Source organism: Erithacus rubecula (genome assembly GCF_903797595.1).
Source record: "Erithacus rubecula genome assembly, chromosome: 2".
Classification (NCBI taxonomy): Eukaryota; Metazoa; Chordata; class Aves; order Passeriformes; family Muscicapidae; genus Erithacus; species Erithacus rubecula.
The window spans coordinates 37,903,165-37,928,551 of record NC_136685.1 but is presented as its reverse complement, the minus strand read 5'-3'; the positions used below and the strand labels follow the sequence as shown (position 1 = coordinate 37,928,551).

Genomic DNA, 25,387 nt, shown 5'->3' with positions numbered 1-25,387 from the left:
TTTCTCAACTGCTGATAAGATCTATATCTTTAAAGCATATAAGCAGTAAAGAATCCATCACCAGTTGCTGCTAGACAAAAATATTGTCCTGCACAGTGTTCCAATAGGTGCAAGGAAGATAACACAACCTACACATCTTTGGCAGATTTCTTACTCATAATCAAATAGCTCCAGGAATAACAATTTTAACACCTGTATTTCAGTCTCTGAAATTTTTAATAATTGTTTCTGTACAACATCCTTGTGAGAAAGAGAGGAACTTATCTAAAGAAAAACTCTCCACTAGCCAAGTACAGTCCCTTGCATTATCAGTTCAGTGCTTTACTGCAAGTTTCCCTCAGCCTAGTGCTACCAAATAATTATAGTGGCCTTCTCAAAATGGGCATTATTTTATGAAAAAAGGTTTGTGAGAAAGACAGTGTCACTTTCATTTGTTATGTATGTGTTTCCTATGAAGCACATAGAAAAAAAATACCAGTTTTATAATAACAGTAAACAATAGAATGTATGCTTTCAGAATTGAATTCATTTCTATGACACACTTCCTCCATTTCTTATATTTACTGACCACGAGAGCAAGAAGTTGATCTAGAAGACATTGATTAAACTTAATAAAGATATTCCATCTTTTTAGTCTTACAATAAAATAACTATGATCAGTTTTATAAAGGGCTAGCTGAACTACATTAATATATAACATTATATATGGTAAGTACTCATATTACAGCAAAGAGTTGCTATAATAGAAAAACTGAACTCATCTACTGAATCTCAAAGTGAAGTAAGGTACAGACAGAAGGTAAACTCTCAGCTGTTGTAAATTATCACAGCTCATGAAAGCTTGCCATTTTACACCTTCTGGGGAATCTGCATTCAAAATTATACAGAACACTCCTTCCAAGTATCTAAAAGCAATTTATAAGCAGTAAAACTCAGGCTTCCCCAAGAGACATTTACATTTCAACCACTTTCTCAAAATGGGAACTATGAGAAAAATTAGGCATCTTAATTAAAATCTTCTTTCCCCTCAATCTGTTCAACTGAGTCTGTTTATTCCACTACAAAAAAATCCCGTGGAAATTTTGGTGCTCATGGCACAGAACAAAGTCTGGTGACATGCAGGTATCCAAAAGTGAGGACAAAACAGTTCCCTAAGCATCATCTGCCCAAAGCACTTGAGGTATTTCTGCAGCTGAAAAGTTAATCTCCACAGAGGCTCTAAACACTGTATCCTTTCTTAACCTTGGAGCAGCAAAGACAAAACTGTCCCATAATGTGATTCCAGAGGAGCCTGCTCTTGTGCGACCAGGTTGTCAAACCATGGAGGAGTTTTCTCTACAATCACTTGGAGCTTCTCCTCCAAGGCAGGTTTTGAAACGTGTGAGGTTCTTGACCTTAGGCACCCACTCCAGAGCTTTTAGGCTCTTACTTCATCGGGTTATTTTAAATAAGCAGCTAATAGCTCAAAAGGTTATTTATTACAAAGCACATTTTATTACAAAGCACATCAGTCCCAAAAGGCAAGCAGAAAGCAATGGCAAAAGCAGTAGCAAAGCAAAAGCAAATGGCAAGAGCAAATGGCTAAAAGCCCTGCCAAAAGCCAAAGGCTAAAAGCAGTAACACTTCCCAATACATACTTTTATATAAATTTTTCCAACAAGCTAAAACACAAACTCAAACCACCACTCCTTAACTTATTAAAATTCTAGTTTCTTAGCACTCCAAGGGTTGCATACAACTACTCATACAACCTTTCTTGTTCTATCTAAAAAGTTATCTACTATAACTCTATTATGTCTATGTCCTATCTACAACTATAAGCCTAAAGCCTCTATTAAAAAAAATTAACATGTTTGCAACCTTCACTAAAACTCACACTACTACTCTAGCATTTAAAACCTTTCCCTTACTAACAGCATTAAAGCTCACACTAAAACTTACTAACTTACTTCTACTCAAACATTTACTTAATGTGTAAGTAACTTAATATACTTCAATGCATCCACAAGCTTTAATTCAATGCCTACACTCTAGTTTCTCTCTGAAAAATTCAGAGAAACCCCTGACTCACTAACTCCAACATGAATGTGCTTCTCACACTTCTTCCACTCTGATAGTAGGGGCAAGCAAGGCCCTGTGCTACCCCTCTCAATGCCACTCCACATGTACAAGTGTGTGTTCAAAAGCTGTATGAGCTCATGTGCAGCTCCTATTGCAACAGACTTCACAGCTGCCCCACTACTCACAGCCCCTCTGTTTTCCTGTGCCCTGCAATGGCTGTCACACCTGGGAGTCTATACACAAAATAAACAAGCTGGGAATTATCACATTGGAAAGGCTCTACTTTTGCAATCACAGCAAATTTTGTTTTAACAAGATTATCAAAAAGGAGCATGGAGGGTGATGACAGAAAGCCAACAAAACCAGAGCAAAGCAAAGCAATAAAAAACAAATCCAAAATATGGCATCCAGAGACTCAATCTTGCTTTTTCCAAGAGACACAATCTCAACCTTTTCCTTTGAAACAAGTCCAGACATAAAGTAATAGAAATGACAAGAAAATCTCCTCATAATAAACATGTTGCATATGGGTAAAACCTTACAAAGGGAAGGTCTTGTAAAGCCATGGCTCAGACCTGCTGCTGTGGCTAAGCAGAAAGGGACTACAGGAAAGTGACTCCACTGAATTAGAGGCAGAAAAACAAGTTCTGTAACCATCACCTGTTCACATCAGGGTGTATTATGTTGGTTGAATTATATTTGTTCTGAATTGTGATAACCAGCTAATTGCTTAAAAAGGCCAGGTTTTTGCAATAAAGTGGCTCTCCTTTGCACTGCCTGGGGACACTGCATCTCTCTGCATTGTCACATCAAAATTCCTAAAATGTAGCTTCACAGGTCCACAAAACCTGCCTGTCCTTAATAACTGGATCAAATGGCAAGAAGAGCTGAGGCAAAAACTTCTTGCCATGCCTTTTCAAATGTATCACAAAATGCTCAAGTTTGGATCTGCCATCATTTGTTGTGATGGTAGAACCAAAATTGCTTCATATCTGATAAGTTTTTCTGAAGCTGCAAAGAACAGACGCTTATCTCTTCATAAACACAGCTGCTTAACTAGGGCTCCTAACTGTGATTTGATTTCAGTTTAAGGAGATTAGGATTTGTGATAGTATTTATTTTTTCTGAAACAGGGTAAGGACAGAGAACATGGCAGACATCATTTCCAAGTCTAGAATTGTTCATTTTTGTTTTTAGAGAAAACATTCAGGCTGACATCAAATACATTGAAATTTTACATAGCCACATTTAGCACTAAAGTAAGTTGTTGGTACATAATTAATAAGCAGAAAAGAATTTTCACCATCTGATACACACAGTTTTTATTGCTATTCCTCTTTATTTTTCCCTCTGAAATATATTTTAGAAGTGTAGCAGCTCACTACAGAGACAAGAATCTACAAGTTTTCATCAGTAAAAAAATTGTTAGAAAATGAAATAGGTACAAAATTGTCAAAATTCTATAAAAATGCAATTCAGCTCTGTGAAAATTAGTCTAAATGGTTCTCAAATGTAAAAGGATTCCTATTCCTTTCTTCCCTATTGTTAGGGTATAATTTTCTAGGGATTTAATAGGCAAATCCAACAAATCACAAAAAATGTATCATTTTCTATAATAATCTTTACAACAGCTATACAGGACTTGTATGTCATTAATATCTTTGGTCCCACAAAAAAAATGTACTTCAAGGTATATGCTCTCCTTAGCTGGTTTATAAATATGCATGTGTTCAACACACTGTGTTACTACAAAACCACAGACATCAAATTTTCCAACCAAAATCACAGAGCAGTTTGGGTTGGAAGGGACCTTAAAGATCACTTAGTTCCAACCCCCTGTCATGGACAGTGTCCATTAGACCAGGATGCTCAAAGCTCCATCCAACCTCACCGTGAACACTGCCAGGGATGGGGCATCCACAACTTCTCTGGGCAACATCTACCAGTGCCTCAAGTGCTTCACAATAAAGAATTTCTTTTGTATTTCTGATCCAAACCTACACTTTTTCAGTTCACAGCTACTTCCCCCTGCTGTATCACTACATGCTCTTGAAAAACATCCCTCTCCATCTTCCTTGTATGCTCTCCTAGATATTGAAGAGCTGCTATAAGATCTTCCTGAGGCCTTCTGAACAACCCCCCCTCTCTCTGCCAGTTTTATGACTTTGATTTAATCCCCACACTTTGGGCTTCAGATTAACTCACTGCTTAAACAAATGAGTCCTGCATTAATTTTTCAAAATTAACTAATTGTTCTATAAAAGCTATTTCTTTCAAAAGTGACTTAAACATTTAGAACCACATTTGTAATTGCATTTGAGATGCCAAAGGTATCTGAGGAATTAGAAATGTCAGAGCTTCCCCACTACAAGATTAAAACAAACATAAATTTATTATACAAACCTACTAAATAATACCTGAAGCAAACTGAAACACCTGTACCTGCTAGAAGATAAACCTTGTAAAGTTACAACCTATACAGTTTCACTCAAACATTAAAATGGACTCCACCCTAAAGGAGTACTTTGAAAGCTCTTCAGCACAGATTTTCACTTCAGTGACTGTGATCTTTCTATCTGTCATTACTATCCCACACAGACCTCTAGCTTGGAAGCCACTTCACAGGAAAGCTTTGTAAGATCTTTTTGACAAGTGTATTTGTCGTAATTTCTTCCATTTCTCCCTGGCACGAGGGAGTCCGAAGTGATCAAAGCAGTAAAAAAGGAACCCTTTGTCACAAGGCAAGGAAAAGCCCAGGTCTGCAGCTCACTCGCACATCTGGAAGCTGCTAAGGATGTCCCAGTTGGAGTAAGAGCAGCTGTGCAGGAGTGACACTGCTTTTCCACCTCCTTGCCTCCTCACCTGCCTGGAGCCACCAGCGTCCTGATCCTGGGATAGCACAGGGCAGCTAATGCTCCAATTGCAGCCAATTCCAGCTAATGAGATCTCAGCAGATCTCGTGCTGAACCAACACACTTGGTAGCAGATCTAGACACACAATTCTACCCATCTTAACACACTGGTGACCGTGCGCATGGCTTCAGGAAACACAAAATTCAATTTGCTTCCACCATCTCCTTTGGCTTTGTGGTTACAATCAAAAGTAATGCTTCTATCAGCTCTCAAAGGAAAATTTGTTGAAATACAGAGCTGGGAATTCTGAAGAGTTTCTAATTTCCTATCATTTTCCACAAGCTTAAATCCACTGGAAACAGTGTTAAACAGCTTCACTAAGACTTTGAAACTGTAAATATTGCTAACATTTATTTCTCTGAATGGAAAACACTAAGATAGTAACAACAGACTGCCATATGTGATCATCCATGGTTTCTGTGGATTTTAGACTTTATGTTGTTTCCTTTAACTTAAAAATTGATGTATATTTTCAACCACACCTGGCTTTCAAAACAGCTTCAGCAACTTTTTTTTTTTTTTAATGCAACCATATATATTTGTATATTTATACAATTATTCTTTGGAAAAATCTCCAACAGATCTGAGGCACAAAGAGTGCAATATTCAATACAAATCCCCTCACAGCAGACAAATTCAAATGCAGAATGCAGTAACACAGCAGTCCTGCTGTGTGGACACCTTGATGTCTTTTCTGGCTTTCTAAATCAAAATGCCCATCCACTGCTTAGCTGAAGAAGTGACCTAAATTCAAGAGTTGTGAGCACAGAAGCCTTCCTAAATATTGGTGTGATGCTCTGTCCACTTCTGAAAGTAACCTGGGATAAATAAGTGGAGGCAATATCACTATAGGACATCAAGACAAAAGTAATGCTCTCCAGCAATTCTCCAATGGTCACAACAACAGCAGCAAATTTTCTGATTGGAACTCACACATACAAAAAAGAACATAAGAAGAACATGGAGTTGCTCCTAACAGAATTTTAATACTGAAAATCACTTTCTATACTGTGATACTTAATAAATAACAGTAAAAATATTAGCTAACATTCAAAAATCAGGAGTCTGAAACTTTTAAAAGTTCAGAACAAAAGCATATATAAAGTTCAGAAGATATTACTGTAAAGGACAAGATTAAGAGTCCATTTGAATTAAGCCAAAGCAGACAATTTCTGTTTCATATAATTTGTATCACAAAAATAGTGTGTGAGCTGAGCACATCAGCTGAACAGTGTGAGTTTCTGCTGCCTACATCCACTGCTTGACCCTCTGTAATCCTGTATGAAATCTGGCCAGCCTGCAGCTCCATGGACACCAATCTCCTTGCAGATCCTGGGCCACAGCCACCAGCCTGGCCTGCCTATAATGCCTGTCCTACCAAGAATACTGCACATGCCTACACTTATAAAAACTAATCCCACCCAGCCTGGAGAGATTGTAATGAATTCACCATTGCACAGAGTCAGTTCAGGTGAGACACCTATATTTATGAGAATTAGACTAAGGAAAAGGAAACCTGCAGTCTATCACAGGTTATGTTTCCATAATCCTTTTATTTGAGGGTAACTGTGTGATTTTGCTTGAAGATATTAGTGATACACACAGTGCAACTATCACAGACATAGTACACTGGATACTGGCAGTCACAGGTGGCTCTCGGGCACTTTCATGTAGACTTTCATGAAAAAGGTGCAAAAAAAGGAGATAAAAGCACAGCAAAACAGTCATGGGCAATATGTTAATTTTCTCATTTAGCCTCACCAATTCACCTCAACCTTGACATGCATCAAGCCCCTTTTCCTCTTCTGTGCCTTTCTTGATGAGAGGCTGACAGCCACATTTTAGAGAGGCAGTTTTCTGCTTAGGGTAAACACTCACTAGGAACAAGAATTAGAGCAGACATTATTTCACTTATTGCCCAAGAGAGCATTTAAGCCATTTCTTGTATAGAGAAAGGCTAATACACTGCTTAAACACAACATTGATTACTGAGATCCTTTCCTTCACATATATTTTATGTTGTTACTTGTTTGGCAGTAAAACTTAAGTTCACATTTAGCAAGGCACTTAGGCCACTTTTCATTAGAATATATATATATATATATATATATATACACCCCTGAGAAAAATTACTTTTGCTCTCTCCATATGAAAAATTGCTCTGCAATACCAAAAGACTGACAAAAAAAAAAAAAAATCAAGTACTGTTCTGAAGAAGTGGTAAGCTGGCACCAGAACATGACAACCCACTTTAGAAACTGCTGTCCTGCATAGGTAATTGTGTGCATCATTGGAGATGTATGGAAGATGTCTTTGGATCTATCATCAGCACAGAACTGTTCCACCATAGCAGACTACTACAATGTGTACCTCAAAAAATTTCCTACAGCATTGAAATGTGGGATTTCTGCTGAAGAATAATTTTGGCCCTCCACAAATGGCATTAGGAAATTCAAAATGAAGTTCAAGTGTAAGAAAACGTTGTTAGAAACAAGGCAAAGATGAGATTAACAGGACTGTAATATGAAAACTGGATTTGTACACTTATTAAAAGGTACATTAAAAACTCATATTGATGCGTAACACTGCAGTCTTCTTGTCCTTTATTTTTCTATTCATTCAAGCAAAGACACTTCTCTAATACAGAGACCAAACACTGTTTTTGCCTATAAACAGGGATAAAAGGAATAACGAGTGTTACACTTTCACACATGGAACATGTACTTCATGAACATGAGTTCAGAGGTTACACACAAGGAATTCAACAGGGCTGGAATGTCTTAGAAGACTGGCCCCAGAAAAGGCACAACACATTTGCATGCATTCCAGCTGAATAAACCACTCACACAGTTTTATCTACCAGTTTTTCCTAGATTGCTTGCTTATCAGTTGATTACCAAGAAACCAAGTTGCTTGGCAAAAGAAAAAAAAAGAAGAAAGAAGAAAACTAAGGAAGAACTTCTAATCTTCGCTCCTGAAGAAATATTGAGAAATATCTGCTTTTATTGCTAGCTGTTTAAAAATTACATGTATCCTTTAACAAACTATTTAAAGAGTAGCAGAGATGGAAGAAACTAATCTATACTGAGCTCACATTAAGATTTTTTTTCCAAATATGATTTAATAGTCCACCTTGGATTAAGTGCAGTATTTAATACAGAACCATTTGACTGCAGGGAGACAGAATAATCCAGTAAATATGTCTCTCTGTAACCACTAGTATGATGCTTGAAATATGAATATTTAAGCCTCATGACACTGAAGTTTCTAATAACAAACGTAAGTCATAATTATATAATAAATAAAGCTAACATTAATTTTTTACTTAAATCTTTGGCTTGCTTTCTACTTGCTAAGGTTCCAACAACAAGCCCTCTAATGCTATATTTCTCTGCCAACCTGTTCCATCTTACAGGGTTGTTTACTTTTTCAATTATCAAGGCAAAGAATTCACCTGCTTCCTTGAAGTACAGCCAATGAATCTTTCTTGTAATGGTCAATTATGAAAAGATTCACTTTTCATTTCACGATAAAACTAGATATTTATGTCCTTGTCATGACTGCTTCCTGTGGAAAAAAAGAAGGGTACTTCACAGGTCATGATGAAGAACAAAGCAGAAAAAATAGTTTCTTTTCTTCCACCTTCTTCATGACTCTTTCCTTTGTTTTTTTTCAATTTTTAAAATTTAATCTTTTTTACCATGTCACTGACTTGACTTTACACATGTTCATGTGGCTGACAAATCAAAAATTTCTTATATACAAAAAAATTTTCATAATCTGACATGCTAATAAAATGTAAAAATTAAGATGAGAATGAATCTTATGTCAACTAATAATCATAATTACTAGCTTAGCTTACCTAAGAAACACCTGATTGAGAAGGCTCATAAATTGATCAAATTTCACAGCCTACACAGGCTTTCTGGTGGGCTTTTTGTTTTTTATTTATTTTAAGAAATAAATCACTATAGTCCTTGTCTATTGTCTCAAAATAAGACTCATCAAGCAAAAGAGACTGAAAAATCAGCAGTAATTTCTGTAGTGGTTAGCATTAATCCTTTTCCTAGCACACTGCTGCTAATATTACCATTTAACTTTCTCAGACTTGGTTTGCTGATAGTTTTTATCACCATACTCACTAGAACTAACCAATTGTGAATTGGTAGCCTAGAAAAATCCAGAGTTTGAAAGGTAAGAGCTGTAGCCACTTCAGTTTAAATCATATTCAAGCATCACTCCATGTACACATTTTGATGCATTAAAATAACCACCTTAATCTTTATGTGTACTAGGATCAGGTCACCCAGTGGACATTGGGAATTCAAACTGTGCTCTGCAGACAGTGGCACCCTTTCCAGAGGTTCTCTGAGGAAGCTTTAATTTGTGCTTAGGGCTCCGTGGCAGCCCAGCTAGCAAAGGTGCCTTGGGGACATGCTCAGCTCATATTGCTGTGACATGCAGCCACATGTGTGTGCAGAGGCCACACTAGTCACAGGTAAGACAGATAAATCAAATGGCAGCATCCCCCCACCAGCTTTTCTATTATCTGCCCCACTTTGCACCAATTTCCTCAAGCTTCCCCAACACCTCTTGCTTTGCTGTTCTTCCTTAAGACATGGGATGGGGATTTGTCAAAGTCAATGAGCACTTTATTACAGTGAGAGTGCTCAGTAATGAACAATTCAGCAATTTAATGAGATTCTGTAGATCTGTCTCCAGCCTGTCCATCAAGTTTCACTTCTATAAAGCACCCTGACACTAATCCTCTGGCATACCCAATCTTCACCCTGGGCTGAATATTAGATTCTTCCATGGTATATTGCATTACCACTATAACCTTAGCAAAAATGATGAACTTAACTACACTTGAGGCAATATAGCTGGTCTGATTTGATTTTCTTCTATTGGGTTGACTATGATGGAATTACTTATTTACTAAGATAAAGCAAGAAACCAGTTTCTTATTGCCTTCTGAATGCCCAAATTGGTAAATATTTATATGTGTCTTTTAATCCATTCTGGGGACCTGGAATATTTATAAATACATATTTATTCCTAGTTTCACAAACTGAATTAAAAAGATGCATGCACATTTTGCCTGCAGCAGAAAACTAGTTTAAAAAAATTCTTCAGAACAGCATTAGTAACCTTTAGAGAGGCAATTATGATAACACTTAAATGGACAGTGTGGAGTTTGTTGTCACTCAGAAAGCAGCATATTACCTATCTCTCCCCAGTATGACCCTGCAACAGAAACAGAGGCTTTGTCATATTTGCCTCATGAAGGGTTCATTGACTGGAGTGCACACAATTAAGAAAATTACTTCAGAGTCCGAGTCTTTCTTGCAGAACAGGACAGTTAGAGAGGGTTTAAAAACTCCCACTTCCCAAACATCATTACAGCAGGTTACAGAGGGCATATTACTGGGTATTAAGTTATACTTGTATGGATTCCCATAGAAACTCTTCTAGCAAAAGCATTCTCAAGCATGTAGCTAGGGGATTCCACTGGCCCTGCAGAGAAATGATGATGAAACCCAATCAAACAATCATCCATACCCAATGCATAAACTTGTACATCAAAACTTGCTTCTGATAAACGGAATATGGGCTAGGACTCCAGAGCAGTGTACCTTAAAAACCTAAACCAAACACAATCCATCATCATATGTAGAACAGCAGGTTCTGTTGTACAGAAATCCTCAAGAGACTAGGACAGGAAAAAGTCAAACTTCATTTTGATATTTGCAGAAAACATCATCTTTGTAACGTACTCCATAAGCCAAAGTCTCAAAATTTTGGAAAAAAATATGCCAGCTACAATACTGAAGGGTTATGCTACATGTTCATACTGGTTTTGTGGTTTGAAGAACTTAACCTGACATTTTTGTTTTTTTAAGAATAAATATTTTATCCTGCATGAAATTATTCATCCACAGAACATGAAGCATCCTACTGATGAATACACATTTTACACTTTGAGAAACTAATGGCATCTAAAAGTAGTTATTTCCTTAGAATAATCCAGAAGATAAATAGAAAATTAATAGGGGTTGAAAAATAAATCAGTTTTCAGAATCACTGTTGGACCAATATAACCCACTTCCTAAAAAGAATGCAGAGGTTTGTTTTCAGTAAGCTTCCTTCTATCTTGAAATACACTGAATACTTTCCTCTCTAAAACATGACAGCAAAAAAAGAAACAGAAAAACATATTTTGGTCATCAGTATTACAGAGATTTCCTTCCACAGTGAATTTTTACAGACATATGATGGGAACATTTCCAAGGACAGATTTTGGTTTAGTTTTTGCATTTCTCTTAATGGGCTATGTGTTTCTCTCACATGAGGTTTTCTCCCAGCCCACAGACACTAGAGGTCACAACACAATGCTTTTATCTTTATGTAATACTTTATGGCTAGCAACCTCGTCCTTTTCTAGACCCAGCTTTTAAAAGGAAGTGATCTCAGGCTTCTCGTCACAAACCTTCCATTGAAGCCTCCCCTCATCTTGGAGCAGAGCTGACTGTGTGATGATTCTCTCATTTGCTTCAGGCAGTCAAATGCAGTGGCCCAAACAATTTCAATGATTATTGAAGTTATACAGCTAAATTTGTCTGAAATGAATGAGGAAGACTGTAGAAGCAAATCTGCCACCAGACTCATGGCACTAGCTTCATCAGGGGCAATTATAATTGAGTTGCATGCATCAGCCATCTCTTGCCACCAAAGAAGTTGGATCTGGAGGAGAATCTCTGGCTGTATTTAAGTAGCAGAAGTTAAACAGCATGACAAATTTCTCTTTCAAACAAAGTAATTGCATTAACACAACACAACATTTTTAGAATTTCATTTAGAAATTTCCCTCAGTTGTTATTCACAGTTTTTGCTCAAGTGCTTATTCTCCCTCGAGATTGCTCCAGGGTTTCAAAACAACAGATTACTGCTATGGTTTATAGAGTGTCACACATTCTGGTTGTTCACCAACCTCCTTACCTGCCAGATTTGTTCTTCACTGAGTGAAGTGAGTCTATCACTTTTAAAAACCTCTCGAAGAAGACAGTATGGGAGTGCCAGAACTTCCTCAGGATGACTCTTCAATAGCTCAGAGAGATGCTTTACTAAGAAGCCAATGACAGCATTCTCCAACAAAGTGAGGTTGAAAAGATCCGCAAGCTTGTACAGGTCCAAGTAATTAAAACTATTTAATTCCTAAATGGATGAAGCAAACAAAATACATGTCACAAAAAGTATCCCGAACATGAAATAGAGAATATAAAAATCTGCAGGTCTCAGATACTGAAAAAAGGTTATTCTTTTGGAGCTCTGGAAGGAAAGCAATATAACTTGAAGTTAATTAACACAGCCTCATTCAAAATGTATATGTGTTACCACTACATATGCAAATATATAAGATAGTACTAATTTATATTGCAACTCCTAAGGTTATATATGCATAAAGCATCCGTAAGAAATATGGATTAGTACATAATATAATAAACCAGCATGATTTGCACTGTATGTCAAGAGCTCACAAGAGCTAACAAGTGGATTAAAAAAATGTATTTTTTAACTACAATGGTTTGTTACAAAGCAATTGTTTGTTCATTATTTACTGTTTTGATTGAACTAGAGCACCCGTGAAGCACAAGCTTTCGTTCTATGAAACCTCACAAAATACAAGATGCTGAGCTGTATTTTATTATGTATGAATTTTTCTTCAGTGAAAACATGAACCTTTTTTTTCCTCCAACCACTGGCATCAACATATAGTGGATTTTGGCCTCCTTCTCCCTCTCCTTCTAGCAGCTGAAAATGTGAGGAAACAAAAGCTATAGTAGCTCAAGGCAGGAAGCTTTGTCCACCATGCTAACAGATGACTGATATTCATGGGCTAATGTTTCCAGCTTGGCATCCCTCATAAATTAGTATCTAAACAACTAACTACCACTGTTCTAGACCACACTGCTCCCTTCAGGGAACAGGCCAAGAATTCACCTCTATTAGACAAATTAAGACACCTGGGAAATGATCACATTTACCCAGTTTTTCTGTTCTTGCTTCATGCTCCCAGCTCTCCTCCTCTCTCCTCCGCAATCCCGGTTTTCATCTTCCAATTTACCGCATTGCTCCCTATCAGCCGCCTTCTCCTTGACCAGCCCCACGTGTGAGGATGACAAGGAGCCTCGTCAGTCTCACTTTTCTGGTGAGTTAACACGGGGACTGGAGCAAGGAAGAGAAACAGACTAAATTAAGGCAATTTCACTCTCGCTGCTCTGCTGGATGGAATGGCAGCACCAAATGAAACTGACAAGAAATCTTGTAAATGTCAAATGAGCTGCACGGCTGGCAGATAGAGCAGAGCAACAGGGAAGATGGGAAAGTGAGAAGAGGGGTTTTTTTGGAATGTTTTATGGACTACATCTCGAACGTGTGAATTGGGTGCCTGTCCCAATGACTGTGGAGCTGTTTATGCATATGCAATGGAGAGTGGAGAAAATTTTTTAACCTGCTTAGAGGAGTCTGTCCTGGGGGAAATGGAATCAAATTCCTGTGGAGGTTCCTGCTTGTTACATAATCTCCCAGTCTGAACAGCACACCTTCCCTAGCAGAGTTGTACACTAAGATAAATCCTATTCATTATATCTACTTAGACTTCTGCATAAGAGTTTCCCACGGTTTTCTTGAAAGAACAAAGGTAAGTTCTTTACATTGTCAGAACAAGCACTAACAGCCATCATCCCAAAAGCCACAGCTCTTCTAGTGTCAGATCCACCTCACACTAACACAGAGGAGTTAAGGATAAATCTGCAGCTGCAAAAGAAGGAGAAAAGAATGAATTTTACATGAGAAGTATCTGGTCTGTGTGCTTGCTTGGTGATTTAGTACTCTCAGATCACAGATGGCACCACAAAACCCCACCCCTGTGATGGCCATGCAATGGTGGCAACAACACATAGGAGCCTAATCAAAGCAAACATCACAGTGTTTGACAAGCAACAACCACAGTTTATTGTCCCTGGTTAGAAGATAAAAGATAGAAAACTATCTTTTCAAAGAGCTCACTCATTGAATAAATCCAAAGTGCCAGAAAGAAATTTAGAAGAGCTCAGTGTGTATTTATTGAGCTCTTCTGTGGTCAATGGCTATGTCTAGGGATGTAAATAAATATATAAACAATCAAGCACTGTGAGCTGAGGATCAGCAGTCCCACTAAAATACATGCCTGACAAAACCACACTAAGTGTCAGTTGAAAAGGAGAGGTGGCTTTAGCAGACACCAGAGGAGGAAAATACTGCATATAACATAATAGAATCCTTATTTGAGACAACCAGTAATGAGACACACAAATGCAGTCTACCCCTGAAAAATCTTCCCATTTTCAGTGAAATCTGAATGACACTGGTAAGCCTCCATTTTACGTTTAGATATTTTTTCATGAGCTCCAAACACCCCTATCCTCTCAAATCAGCAGCAGTTGAAGTTGTTTTTATGAAAGCTGTCTTACTGTTAAAGAGGCCAAATGTATATGGATGTATAAACAAAATCTCACCAGTTATTTATACTGCATGTAATAATTCATTTCAGATGCCTATTTATGTATGTGTGTTTATTTATTTATTATTGGGGTTATGTGTTTACTTATTTTCATTGCTAAGTTTCAGATGATTTTTGGTGCTTCCTAACATAATCTGTTAGTTACCTGCTGAACTTATAGTCTACTTCATAATGAATACTGAAAGTGTGTTTTATTAAAACTGACCTTGGTCTGGAATCAGTAATGTTTATTTCTGATTTTGTAAGTTTAGAGCTGATCTACAGGTTTGTATTTCACAGACCAACAGGCAAATACTGCATTAGGTTTCACAAATTAAAATCAAGATTATGCAGTACTATACACTACTGTCTCAGTTACGATCAGTTATTTTTAGAGAGCAAAAATGTCACACATGGCTCAATGTACACCCCAGATCACATAACTTTGCTCTTATAAGTGGTAAAACTTTAAAAAATAGTCTAAAATGAATTATGTAAGTTAGTTGCAAGAAAAATGCATCTTATTTTCTAGCTAAAAAAAAAGTCCCATAGGAAGGATCAAAGTAATCACTTCAGCTCAGTCTGATTTGAATAGATTTTTCACACTAAAACCTTAATTGAATTTAAAACTTTGGTAAATAGTGAAATAGGTTACTGAACAGGAAATTTAGGTGTGGTCATGAGTAAGAGTACCGGCAGTCTCTGCTTTCCACAGATTATATTGCCTTAACTGAGCAACTACAAAATTTTGAAGTAGTGTGAGACTTTCTTGTGGTACTGTATTCCAGTATATGTTTTTTTTAAAACGTGCAATACAAAATTATGTAAATTTTTGAAACTTTTAACCACTTTTTTCATAAACTTTTATGTATATGCCACTTATCCTCTTGAACTGAAGGATGAAATGTGAACACAAGCAGAACTGTCAGTAAGAGCTGAAGGTAGTGATCCTATCTCTTCTAATATGATGCATGTTACACTGCTGAAACACATTCAGGCTAAAAAAATATGTAAAAAAATATAGATACAGCAGTTAAAACTAAGTTGCAACAGTTCTGAAATCTCACAGTAAACTCAAACCAATTTAGTAAATTGGCCAAATTATTTATCAGTGTCTACTTCTAAAATTAGAAACTACTTTAGATCCTACGCATTCTACTTAGTGTCCATCCCCCCACTGAAGCAAGAGAATCTATTATTCCACACTAAGAGTGTTCTGATTCAATAGTATCAACCTTTAGATGCCAAACCAATTCAACAATGAGCTGACATTTAAAAGCGTTGTAAAAGAAAATATGTTCTCCAAACAAACATAATCTAAAAGATGACAATATTAAATATTCAAAATAAATGATGTGACAGTGTGACTCTTTTGATACAGAGGTGTATTTTAATATAGAGATATGATAAATTGTCAAACAGGAAAAATAGATATAAACATTGTGTTTAAATTGCTTCCAAAACCATCTTTATTTGTTCGTACTTTAAAGAATAATTGCCTTGCACAAGCCACAGAAAAGGATGTAACAGATTGATAAATTAGAGTTAATCATAACCAAGTACACAGCAGACTACAATATACCTCTATTCCTCTGCTCCATGTTATAAATAGCAGAAAAAGCACAAGGAGAACTAAGGGGAAAGAATGCATTTCTTTATGACCTTATTTGAAAGATAAACTCCTTGGGGAAATACAATTTATTCAGATTATCAAGACCCTGCTGTGCAAATCTACAGTCTGGGAGCACACTACAGAGATCAAACAATATTTACTTTATTCTGTTGGGTATAAAAGCTTTTAATGAATGCATAATTAAAACAGCAAAAGTATATACAGCTTTAGAATTCCACTGGCAAGCCAAGCCATTAATATCCAAAGTACTGTAACCAGTTGTAACTCCACCTGCTTCCTATTTAGATTACAATACTGTTATAAATCAAGGTATTAAACTACTAGCCCTGACGCCGTAGCAGAAAAGAGGTGCATGGTGACACTATTTCCCCCCTTTCTAAAAGGGGTTCAGCCTCTTTAAAGCAAAAAAAAAAACAACCAAAAAAACAACTCCAAGTGTGAGCTCTCTGAGACAGGGACATTGCTATTCAAAATCCTTAAGCAGCAGAGGTCTTGACCCTACATCCTCCAGGTTCTCTGCCACATTAAATACTATGAACCAGCTGCACCATTCAGAAAACACCAAAAAACAAAACAAAACAAAAAACCAACCAAACAAACAAATAAACAAAATAAAAAAAAAAAACAAAACACCAAAAAAACAAACAAAAAACCCCAATAAAAAAATAAAAAACAAAACAAAACAAAAAAACCTGACAAAAAAATCATAGCAATGATGGACCCTAAATAGATAAGGGATAGCAATAAAATGAAAAACTGTAATGACAAAAATATACTTACCTGACAGCAAAAGGGATCAACACATATTTAAGATAAAAGAAATCCAGTTCTACTGGTTCTGGCTGTTTCTTTGTGTATTGAAGTTTTGGTTCTGCAAAACCTCACACATTTTCCTAAGAATTATCAGATCATGCACACACTCAACAGTACAGCAACAGACACAAACATTTCATAAGCATAAGCACAAAAAGTATATTTTAGATCTTATTTGAAATTTGCCCCTGTTAAACACCAAAGTCATCCAGTTGAGCCATGAAAAGAATTTTGCTGAAGCCTGGTCACAGTGGAACAGCTGGCTCTGAATTTTTCAATGTATAGACTGATAACACTAACAAGTGCAGACTGCAGATGTGTTTATAGACAAAGTAAAAGATGGCTTTTTAAGTGACTTATTTTATACAATTAATTTTTCTGACAGATCACTGCTTTATCACCACTTTCTGTAACTCTTGCCTTTGTTTTCTCCTGTGAGCATGAAAATTAATTTGTATCCTTGCTGCTATTTCAAAGTAGGTCTAGAGCTAAGTAAAAGACCAACAATATCAAAATATTTCAGCCCTATTATTTTTCCTCTACCCTTTGAGAATTCATTTCTCTTCTCACTTATTGTTTCTCTATATCTGCTCAGGTTTAATCCTGCTGGCTGGTGCTAGTGTGAATCCTCTTTGAAGACACAGAGGAGGTCTGTGAGCTTCACAAGCACAGAGGAAAGGCATGACATTCTCAGATTGCTCATGTGAAGACAAAATGTGCGGTCTTCAAAAAAAAGAATGTGAAACATGCCATATGTAAAACTAAAAAAGCAAACATTTTCTAGAAACTCAGATTGATGTAAGTTATTAAACAGTACAAATATCTTCAACTGCCAATCTAATTAACTATTTTAGGTGTCCCTGATTATATATATTGTTTATAATCTGCATACACAATTATGTGTATCATGGGAAGAAATAAAATAGTGAAATATTAAGACTATACAGGTAAATTTTCATGGAACAACTACATATAAGGTTCTGCAGAGGTTTCAATAGCTATTTTCCCTTGGTTAACAGATGCTGCTATAAGAATATTTTAAATTATCTAAAGTGTCCCTGGCACAGAAACTCCCTAAATGAAAAGATTCACATCTCACCAGCTATTCCTGGCAAGATAACAGTAGCAATATACTGTATTTAACAAATGAAAGCACAGGGATGAAGGAACAGGGAGATCTTCCTTCACCTGGCACTTCTATATCATTTCACACAGTAGAAACACAGTGAGGATTCAACGAGATTTATCAACATTTATCATTTTTGCTAATTATAGGAGCTTGCCTTTTCTTCAAACATTCTGTGAGGAATAACATTTCTCATACACACTCATATATCCTTTACTCCAGTAGAAATCACAGAATATAGTCTCTGCAGATGATTTATCATTTTATATTTTTGCTAGCTCTTTGGAATTACTACAGTGTAAGAGGAAAGTTGAAAACTACTTGGCTAATGCATCAACAACCAGTATTTTTGTATGGTAAGCGTTCTCTTTTTTGTTTTTGTTGCTAATATTGATGAATCCAGAAAGAGCAAGTGTTGTCCCTTAGAAACCCAAAGCTTACAGGAGTAGCAGCCAAAAATAAATCATTACAAACCAGAAGAAGAAAAATATGACTGTATGATACTATTACCTCCTTTTTTGTTGTCCCATAACCATTTAAGGCCATGAGAATACAGAAGTGGAAGTCCGTTCCTCTACTATACCAGAAGCTCATCAAAACATCTTCAGCATAAATTAAGAAAGATCTTTCTTGTTCCCAACTAGTATTACAAGAAGACTCAGCTGATTTTGAGACTCCATCTCAATTTTCAGTTTAATTTGCTCAAAGTTTATACACATTTATTCCTGTGCCAAAATTATCTTTTAGATTTAATAGTACAATGTTTCTCTTCATGCTCCCCCCTCTCTCAGTATTTATACCCTGGATATATTTACAGAAAACAATGATGTTCCTCCTCAGCCCTCATGTTACTAAACTAAACAAGGAAAGGTCTTCTAATCTCCCCATGTAAAGTAGGTCTTCCTGATCATCTTAGCTGACCTTTTCTATACCTCTCCAAGTTTTCATTTCACTTTCTCTTCTGCATGGACAAAGTCTTCCCAGTACTCCTGATTTTTCAGCAGTACCTTGTAAAGTAACATTAATACTTCCTTAGCTTCATAAATTATCGGGTATGAAATATCTTGAAGTCAAACTGCCTTTTTTTAATGCCATCACATTAGTAGCTTGAAGTCATCATATGATTTAATACATGAAAATTCTCTTTAAACTTGGTCCTCAAGAGAGACACAGCAACAGCCACAGTCTGGCAGACAAGACAGAAATAATATGAGACATTATAAATGGGAATTATGATGCAATAGATTCTATTGAGGATGTTCAGAAACTATTTTCCCATCACTTCTTTAATTGTGTTCTGTTTTTGAGTAAGAGATCTTGTAATTGTCCTGTTCCATACCAGTTACTGGGGGCAAAATTATTTCAATAATTTTTTAAGATTTTTTAAAGACATAGTACTTGCAGCAATGGTTAATTGACATGGTGGTGTTTGGTCAAAGGCCAGGCTCAATCTTAGAGGTATTTTCCAACCTTAATGATTTAATTATTCTACTCTGTGAAAAATAGGTAAATAAATCCTCCTTAATATACAGAAAACCAAAGTAAGTTTTAAATCAGTATTAAGTATAAAAACTTTTAGATATAGAAAATAGAAAAAGAAAAATTATTTCTAATTCACAGCAAGTTAAAGTGCAATTTTTTTTATTCTTAAGTCATACCTCCATTACCAGCATGGAAGACAGGGAGAGGGGAAAAAATATTAAGAGTCAACATTCCTGATATAACTGTTAATATAGGTATTAGTGTACCTGACAGTTTCCCTTTCCAATGCTTTTTTAAAAAATAACTTGCTATTTTGCCAACATTTAACAAGTCAAGCTGAAGTTTTCCAGCTTCAAGATGAATCACTTGAAATCCCTTGAAAACATCCCTAAAAGCATATTATGCATTATTAAGAATGAGCCTGACAGAAAAAGACAAAAATAAATCAGAATGGAAATAGATCATAGGAGTTGCCATCCCTGTGAACAACTTCCACTGACACCTCTCATTAAGCCTCTAGAAAAATAATTTGGATATGCTAAGTAACAACTTGTTTGAGCTTTTCAGTCCAAAATCTCATCACATTTTAGCTGCACTGCCCATAACCTATTCCACAGATAAGCAGGATTATGTCTGCATCATTGTGCACTGTGGGTCTGATCACAATGCCAAAACCCAAATGCCAAAAGTCTGTTTTCATTGTGCTGCTTAGGATCCACTTTGGAGAGCCAGCAGATCAGAAACTTTCGGATGCAGAAGCATGAAAAAAACTCAGACCAAAGATCATGAGAGCAGATCCAGACAAGAGCCCCAGAGATTACAACAGGCAAACAGCATTGGAATATAGCAGGAGATTTAGAATCACAATTCAGAGAAGACATGGCTTCTCGTGGAGACTCAGTGACTGTTCACCCAACTACTCTGCATATATATAAGTGAAAACTGATGAAGACTGATAAAACGCATCATCATCACTAACTTAAAGAAAGGAGGGCAACATTCATGACTCAAGACATTACACTAAATAACAAACAGGGAGAATAATTTAAATTATCTATACACTAATGTTAACTCTCTTGGTATAAATAAGAACAAGGATGTTTATGTGCAAACAACACATAATATGATTCAAACAACGGTTTAATAATGTTTTCATGACATTTTATTTCTGGAACATTTCATTGATGTATACATGTGCTCTGTATTAAGTCCAGCAAGGGGCCACTTTTCTTAAAAACATGTTTCAGGCAACAGCCACTCACCAAATGCTTAAAGATTACAAAGCTAACAGACACATCTAAAAATTAAGAATTGGAAAAGAGTAGCTGTAGTGAGCTGGCCATCTAATAACATCAGAGAATGAAACTAATTGCCTAAAATATGTGGCATAACAAGTTATTTAAAACAGACAAATTCAAGTATCAGAAACTTTTGCAAAAGCACCCAAAGCAACAAAACTTCCTTTGATTTTTAAGGCAGTATGAAATACTCTATCTACTGAAATGCTGGATCCAGTGCAAGATAACTCAATAAGGAATATAACTTTAATAGAAAAAAGTCCTCAAGGAATCAATTTTGATCCAATACTGCTAACAGTTTAATTGAAGTAGAGAATGGTAAGTTTTGTCTGCAGAGTCTGCAGAAGACTCTGCAAGGACAGTATGGATCTTGTCATATTGTCAGGCTTTTCAGGTTAGGTTAGAAAAAAAAAAAGAAAAAAAAAGAAAAAGAAAGGAAAAAAAATAGTGTGAGTATATCTATATCTATCTGGGATCCAGTAACATAACAGAAAATTTACCAGGCTCTATTTGGAACAACACTGACAAGCCATCAGGAGGCACTGAGAAGCAGTCATAAATAGAAAATCAGTTTTCAGAACAGTGCTGTGGAAAATGAAAAAAAAAGCTCACCTCATGAAATGCACACCCAGTACTGCCCAATAAAAGAAACAAGCCCTCTTGCAGCTTCAACATTACATTTTAAATCAACTCTTCAATTATTGTTCCCAGTTCTGAAGCTCAAACATTAAGTGTAGAAGGCTACAGTTAAGGATACTTAAAAACTACGATTTGGAAAACCAACCTTGCAAAATTTCAAGTGCTCAACTTGGTTTTTTAAAGAAAGACTCCTGGAGGATTTGATCTTGACCAAAGATATTTATAACATGGAGAGAATAAATAAAAGGAAAAATAGCTCTGACTAAATTTTCAGAAAATAGTTTCTGGTGCATGAATATAAGATCAGATTTTCCCTGGACAAGGAACTAGAAAGTACAGGACTGTTTGCATCTACTTCATGGGATTATGTACATTTTTTAGCTCTACATTAAAAAAAAAAAAAATACTGCAATAAAATGAGGTTTTTTGACAACTGTCTGTGCAGGTAAAGAAGGAAATATTTGTGCAATTTGACTGCTGGGGTTATTATGGTTTCTCATTCCTTTCAAAAGCAAGAGACTTGTTGCAGCTGCGGGCAGATATGAGAGTACTCAGCAGTTAAAAGAACCCAACTGTAAGTATGTGAATGATAAAAAGGCAACATTTCCATTTTATTTGGAAACTGTTATTTGTTCAGGTATCTCTATGCTCCTGCAATATCTGACCTCAGCTCAAAAATCACTAAGAATTTTATTTTTGTTGCTCATAGCACTAAACCAAGCCAAATTTTACAGAGGGAAAAAAGGAACCCACGCCAATGCTCTAGTGGTTAGATAATTCCTGTCTTCACCAACTTGAACAGAATTTTTAAGCTATGTATATGGTTCAATATATTAGTAAAATGTCTGCAACATGTAATGTATAGGCATTATACCATAATATTCTCTCCAACTCTTTCCCCAGATTTATGTAGTGAAAAGAACATCTCTTTTTCCCACAATTAGGAGATGTGTTATTAGTAGGTTTACAGTGACAATCAGAATTGATTTCAGGAGACAAACAGCATTAAAATGGATGTGGTAGGCCATAAATAGGAAGGAAAGAAAAAGAACTGGAAGAACCACTGATTTTTTTTTTTTTTTTTCTTTTTTAAGAAATCATTACATGTGAAGATTAAGAGGAGTTTGCTTGAATTTCACAGAATCACAGCATTAACTAGGTTGAAAAAGATCTTTATGATCATCAAGTCCAACCTATGCACCAACACCACTCTGTCAACTTGATCAAGGCACTGAGTTCCACATCCAGTCTTTTATAAACACTTCCAGGGACAGTGACTCCACCACCTCCTTGGGCAGTGCATTCCAACAGCAAATTACTCTTTCTGTGAAGCATTTTTTCCTAACGTCCTGTCTAAATTTCCTCTGGCACAATTAAGACTGTGCCCTCTTGTCCTGTTACCTGTTAGCAGAGAAGGACCCCCAGAGAGTGATAAGGTCTCCCTGAGCCTCGTTTTTTTTCCAGGCTAAGCATATTTTAAGCGTTATTGACTAGGTATTTACCTGTCATTCTTTCAGTCAGAAATTATTATAAGTCTGACTTTCAAAACTAGAAAACCTGGAAAGGGTGAAGGCCAAATGTTAAAAATGGGCTTTGACTCAACATCCAGTTTGATTTCCTACATCTGACCTTCAGGAGTGCCAAACAACTCACAACTCCTGCCAAAACTAATACATGTGAATGTTTACACTGCTGAAGGTGCTAAGAACTATCAGGAATGCATGAACCTTCAAAGATCACAATTACTCTTGTCCATTTGTTTCTAGCAGTTCTTACCAAGAATAATAAATAATTTAATCCCTCGCTTCCAAATCTCAAACACCTTACTGTCAAAGAGGGAAGAGGACATTTAATCAATGCACCAGATATTTAAGACAACCAAATGACGAAAATCTCACTGACTTCAAGATTTCACCTTAAAGACACCACCTCTAAAAATCTGAATAGATCATTGTAGGCCCAGTTTCAAGCGTTTACAACTACAGATGTGTGCAAGGATCTCAATCCTGTAGAGTCTGAAAGGCACCCCTCCAGCATTTCCCTTTAATCAAAGAACCAAGTGAAGCAATGCTCTGTGGAGAAGGACCTGGGAGTCCTGGAGGACTGCAAGATGTTCATGAGCCAGCAGTGTGTCCTGGTGGCCAAAAAGGCCAACGTTGTCCTGGGGTACTTTAGGAAGAATACTGCCAGCAGGTCCAGGAAGGTGATCCTGCCCCTCTGGTGAGGCCACATCTGGAGAGCTGTGTCCAACCCTGGGTTCCTTAGAAAGACATGCAGCTCCTGGAGTGGGTCCAGCAAATGGCTACAAAGATGTTTAGCAGACTGAAGTATCTCTGTGCTGAGGAAAGGCTGAGGGAAGAGGGCTTCTTCAGCCTCAAGAAGAAATGATTGAGAGGGGACCTCATCAATGTCTCTATCTGAAAGGATGATGCCAAGAGGATGGAGCCAGGCTCTTCCTGGTGGTGCCAAGCAATGGGGCAACAGACACTAACTGATACACAGGAAATTTCACCTGAATATGAGGAAGAACTGTACTGTGACAGTGACTGAGCACTGGAACAGGTTGCTCAGAGAGGTTGTGGAGTCTCCCTCATTGGGAATATTTGAGAACTCTCTGCGCACAGTCCAGTGCCATGTGCTGTAGGATGGCCCAACCTGAGCAGGAAGGTGAGACCAGAAAACCCACCATGTAACCCTCCAACCTGGCCCATTCTGTGACACCTTCCCAGAACACTGGATGGGCATTTAAAGATGAGACATAGCTTAGTTGCTTCAAAAATAATATAATTCTTCAGAATAGTCACTGCTTTCAAATATTAAATACAGTTTAATGAAAAAGTTTTTAGCCAATAATTGTTCCATGCAAAGTTACAAAAGTTAGCCCTTTTCAAACACAAATTTCAGTAAGAAATGTGGCTAAAACATTCAAATTTCAAATATTTCAACCACACTTATAAGCAAAACCCTATCAACAGCTCATAACAGATTGCATATGCCTAATGTTGTTTGTTTTCCCCCACCTCAAAATATTCACCACACACACATACTGATAATTTTTGCTACTTGTTTTACTCCTTTACAAGAAGTTCTTTAACCGTTTCAAGTTTTGGTCCAGTGCTAAATGACATTATGTAGTCCAGAACTTGATTAAGAACACATGGGAGACTCACAATAGTACCTAGGGTAGTCAAATAATTTCAAGTGTTTGGTTACAGTAAACTTTCAATAGCAGTCTCAGGGGTCTTGGACATCACCATTGCATACATGTACTTCCTACACACTTCAGTTCCCCATGAAGATGGTAATGCTGTAAATATAAGTAAAAATACTGAGAGGCAGGCAAACCCAAATGCAAACACATATGAACACTGATTTGGGGAATGGTGTATGACAGTAGGGCTGTTCCCCTGGTCTTTTTCATGTCCACAACATGCCATCTCAAGTCAGTTGACTTCCAATCCTGAAGATAACTGAGGCTACTACAATACTTTCCAATGATAATCAGGTGTGCTCAGATGCTATGGAAACTCAAGGCCCTATACATATATATTTAGAATAGACGGTGTTTCCAATTAACAAGAAGAAAACACTGAAAAAATTTCCACTATATAGCTTTGAAAACTTCCACAACAAAGGTCAAAGTGTTTATGAGTTCAGCCAATATATCACTACCCTTCCAATCCAGAGAACACTACAGCTCCCATAAAAATTACTGTAGAAAGAATTCCACGTGATACCAGTTCAGTTCCAACTGAAGTGTAAATAGAAGTCCTGGGTTTAGATCTAATGATGCTGATAGAGCTAGACACACTCTGTGACAGAAATCACAAATTATGTAAAACTATTTAAACATATGAGAAATTTAGCAAAAACTTTCTACA

At 36.7% G+C, this 25,387-nt stretch overlaps 1 protein-coding gene across 4 annotated transcripts in view; it reads right to left on the bottom strand.

Annotated features, from left to right (window-relative positions):
* Positions 1-25,387, bottom strand: part of KLHL32 (kelch like family member 32) — a 122,043-nt gene that overhangs the window by 28,918 nt on the left and 67,738 nt on the right. For all 4 annotated transcript variants that reach the window (XM_079298788.1, XM_079298787.1, XM_079298786.1 and 1 more), the window contains one exon: positions 11,974-12,189. In XM_079298788.1, the coding sequence (XP_079154914.1) occupies positions 11,974-12,189 (216 nt within the window). The remainder of the gene's footprint in view (positions 1-11,973; positions 12,190-25,387) is intronic.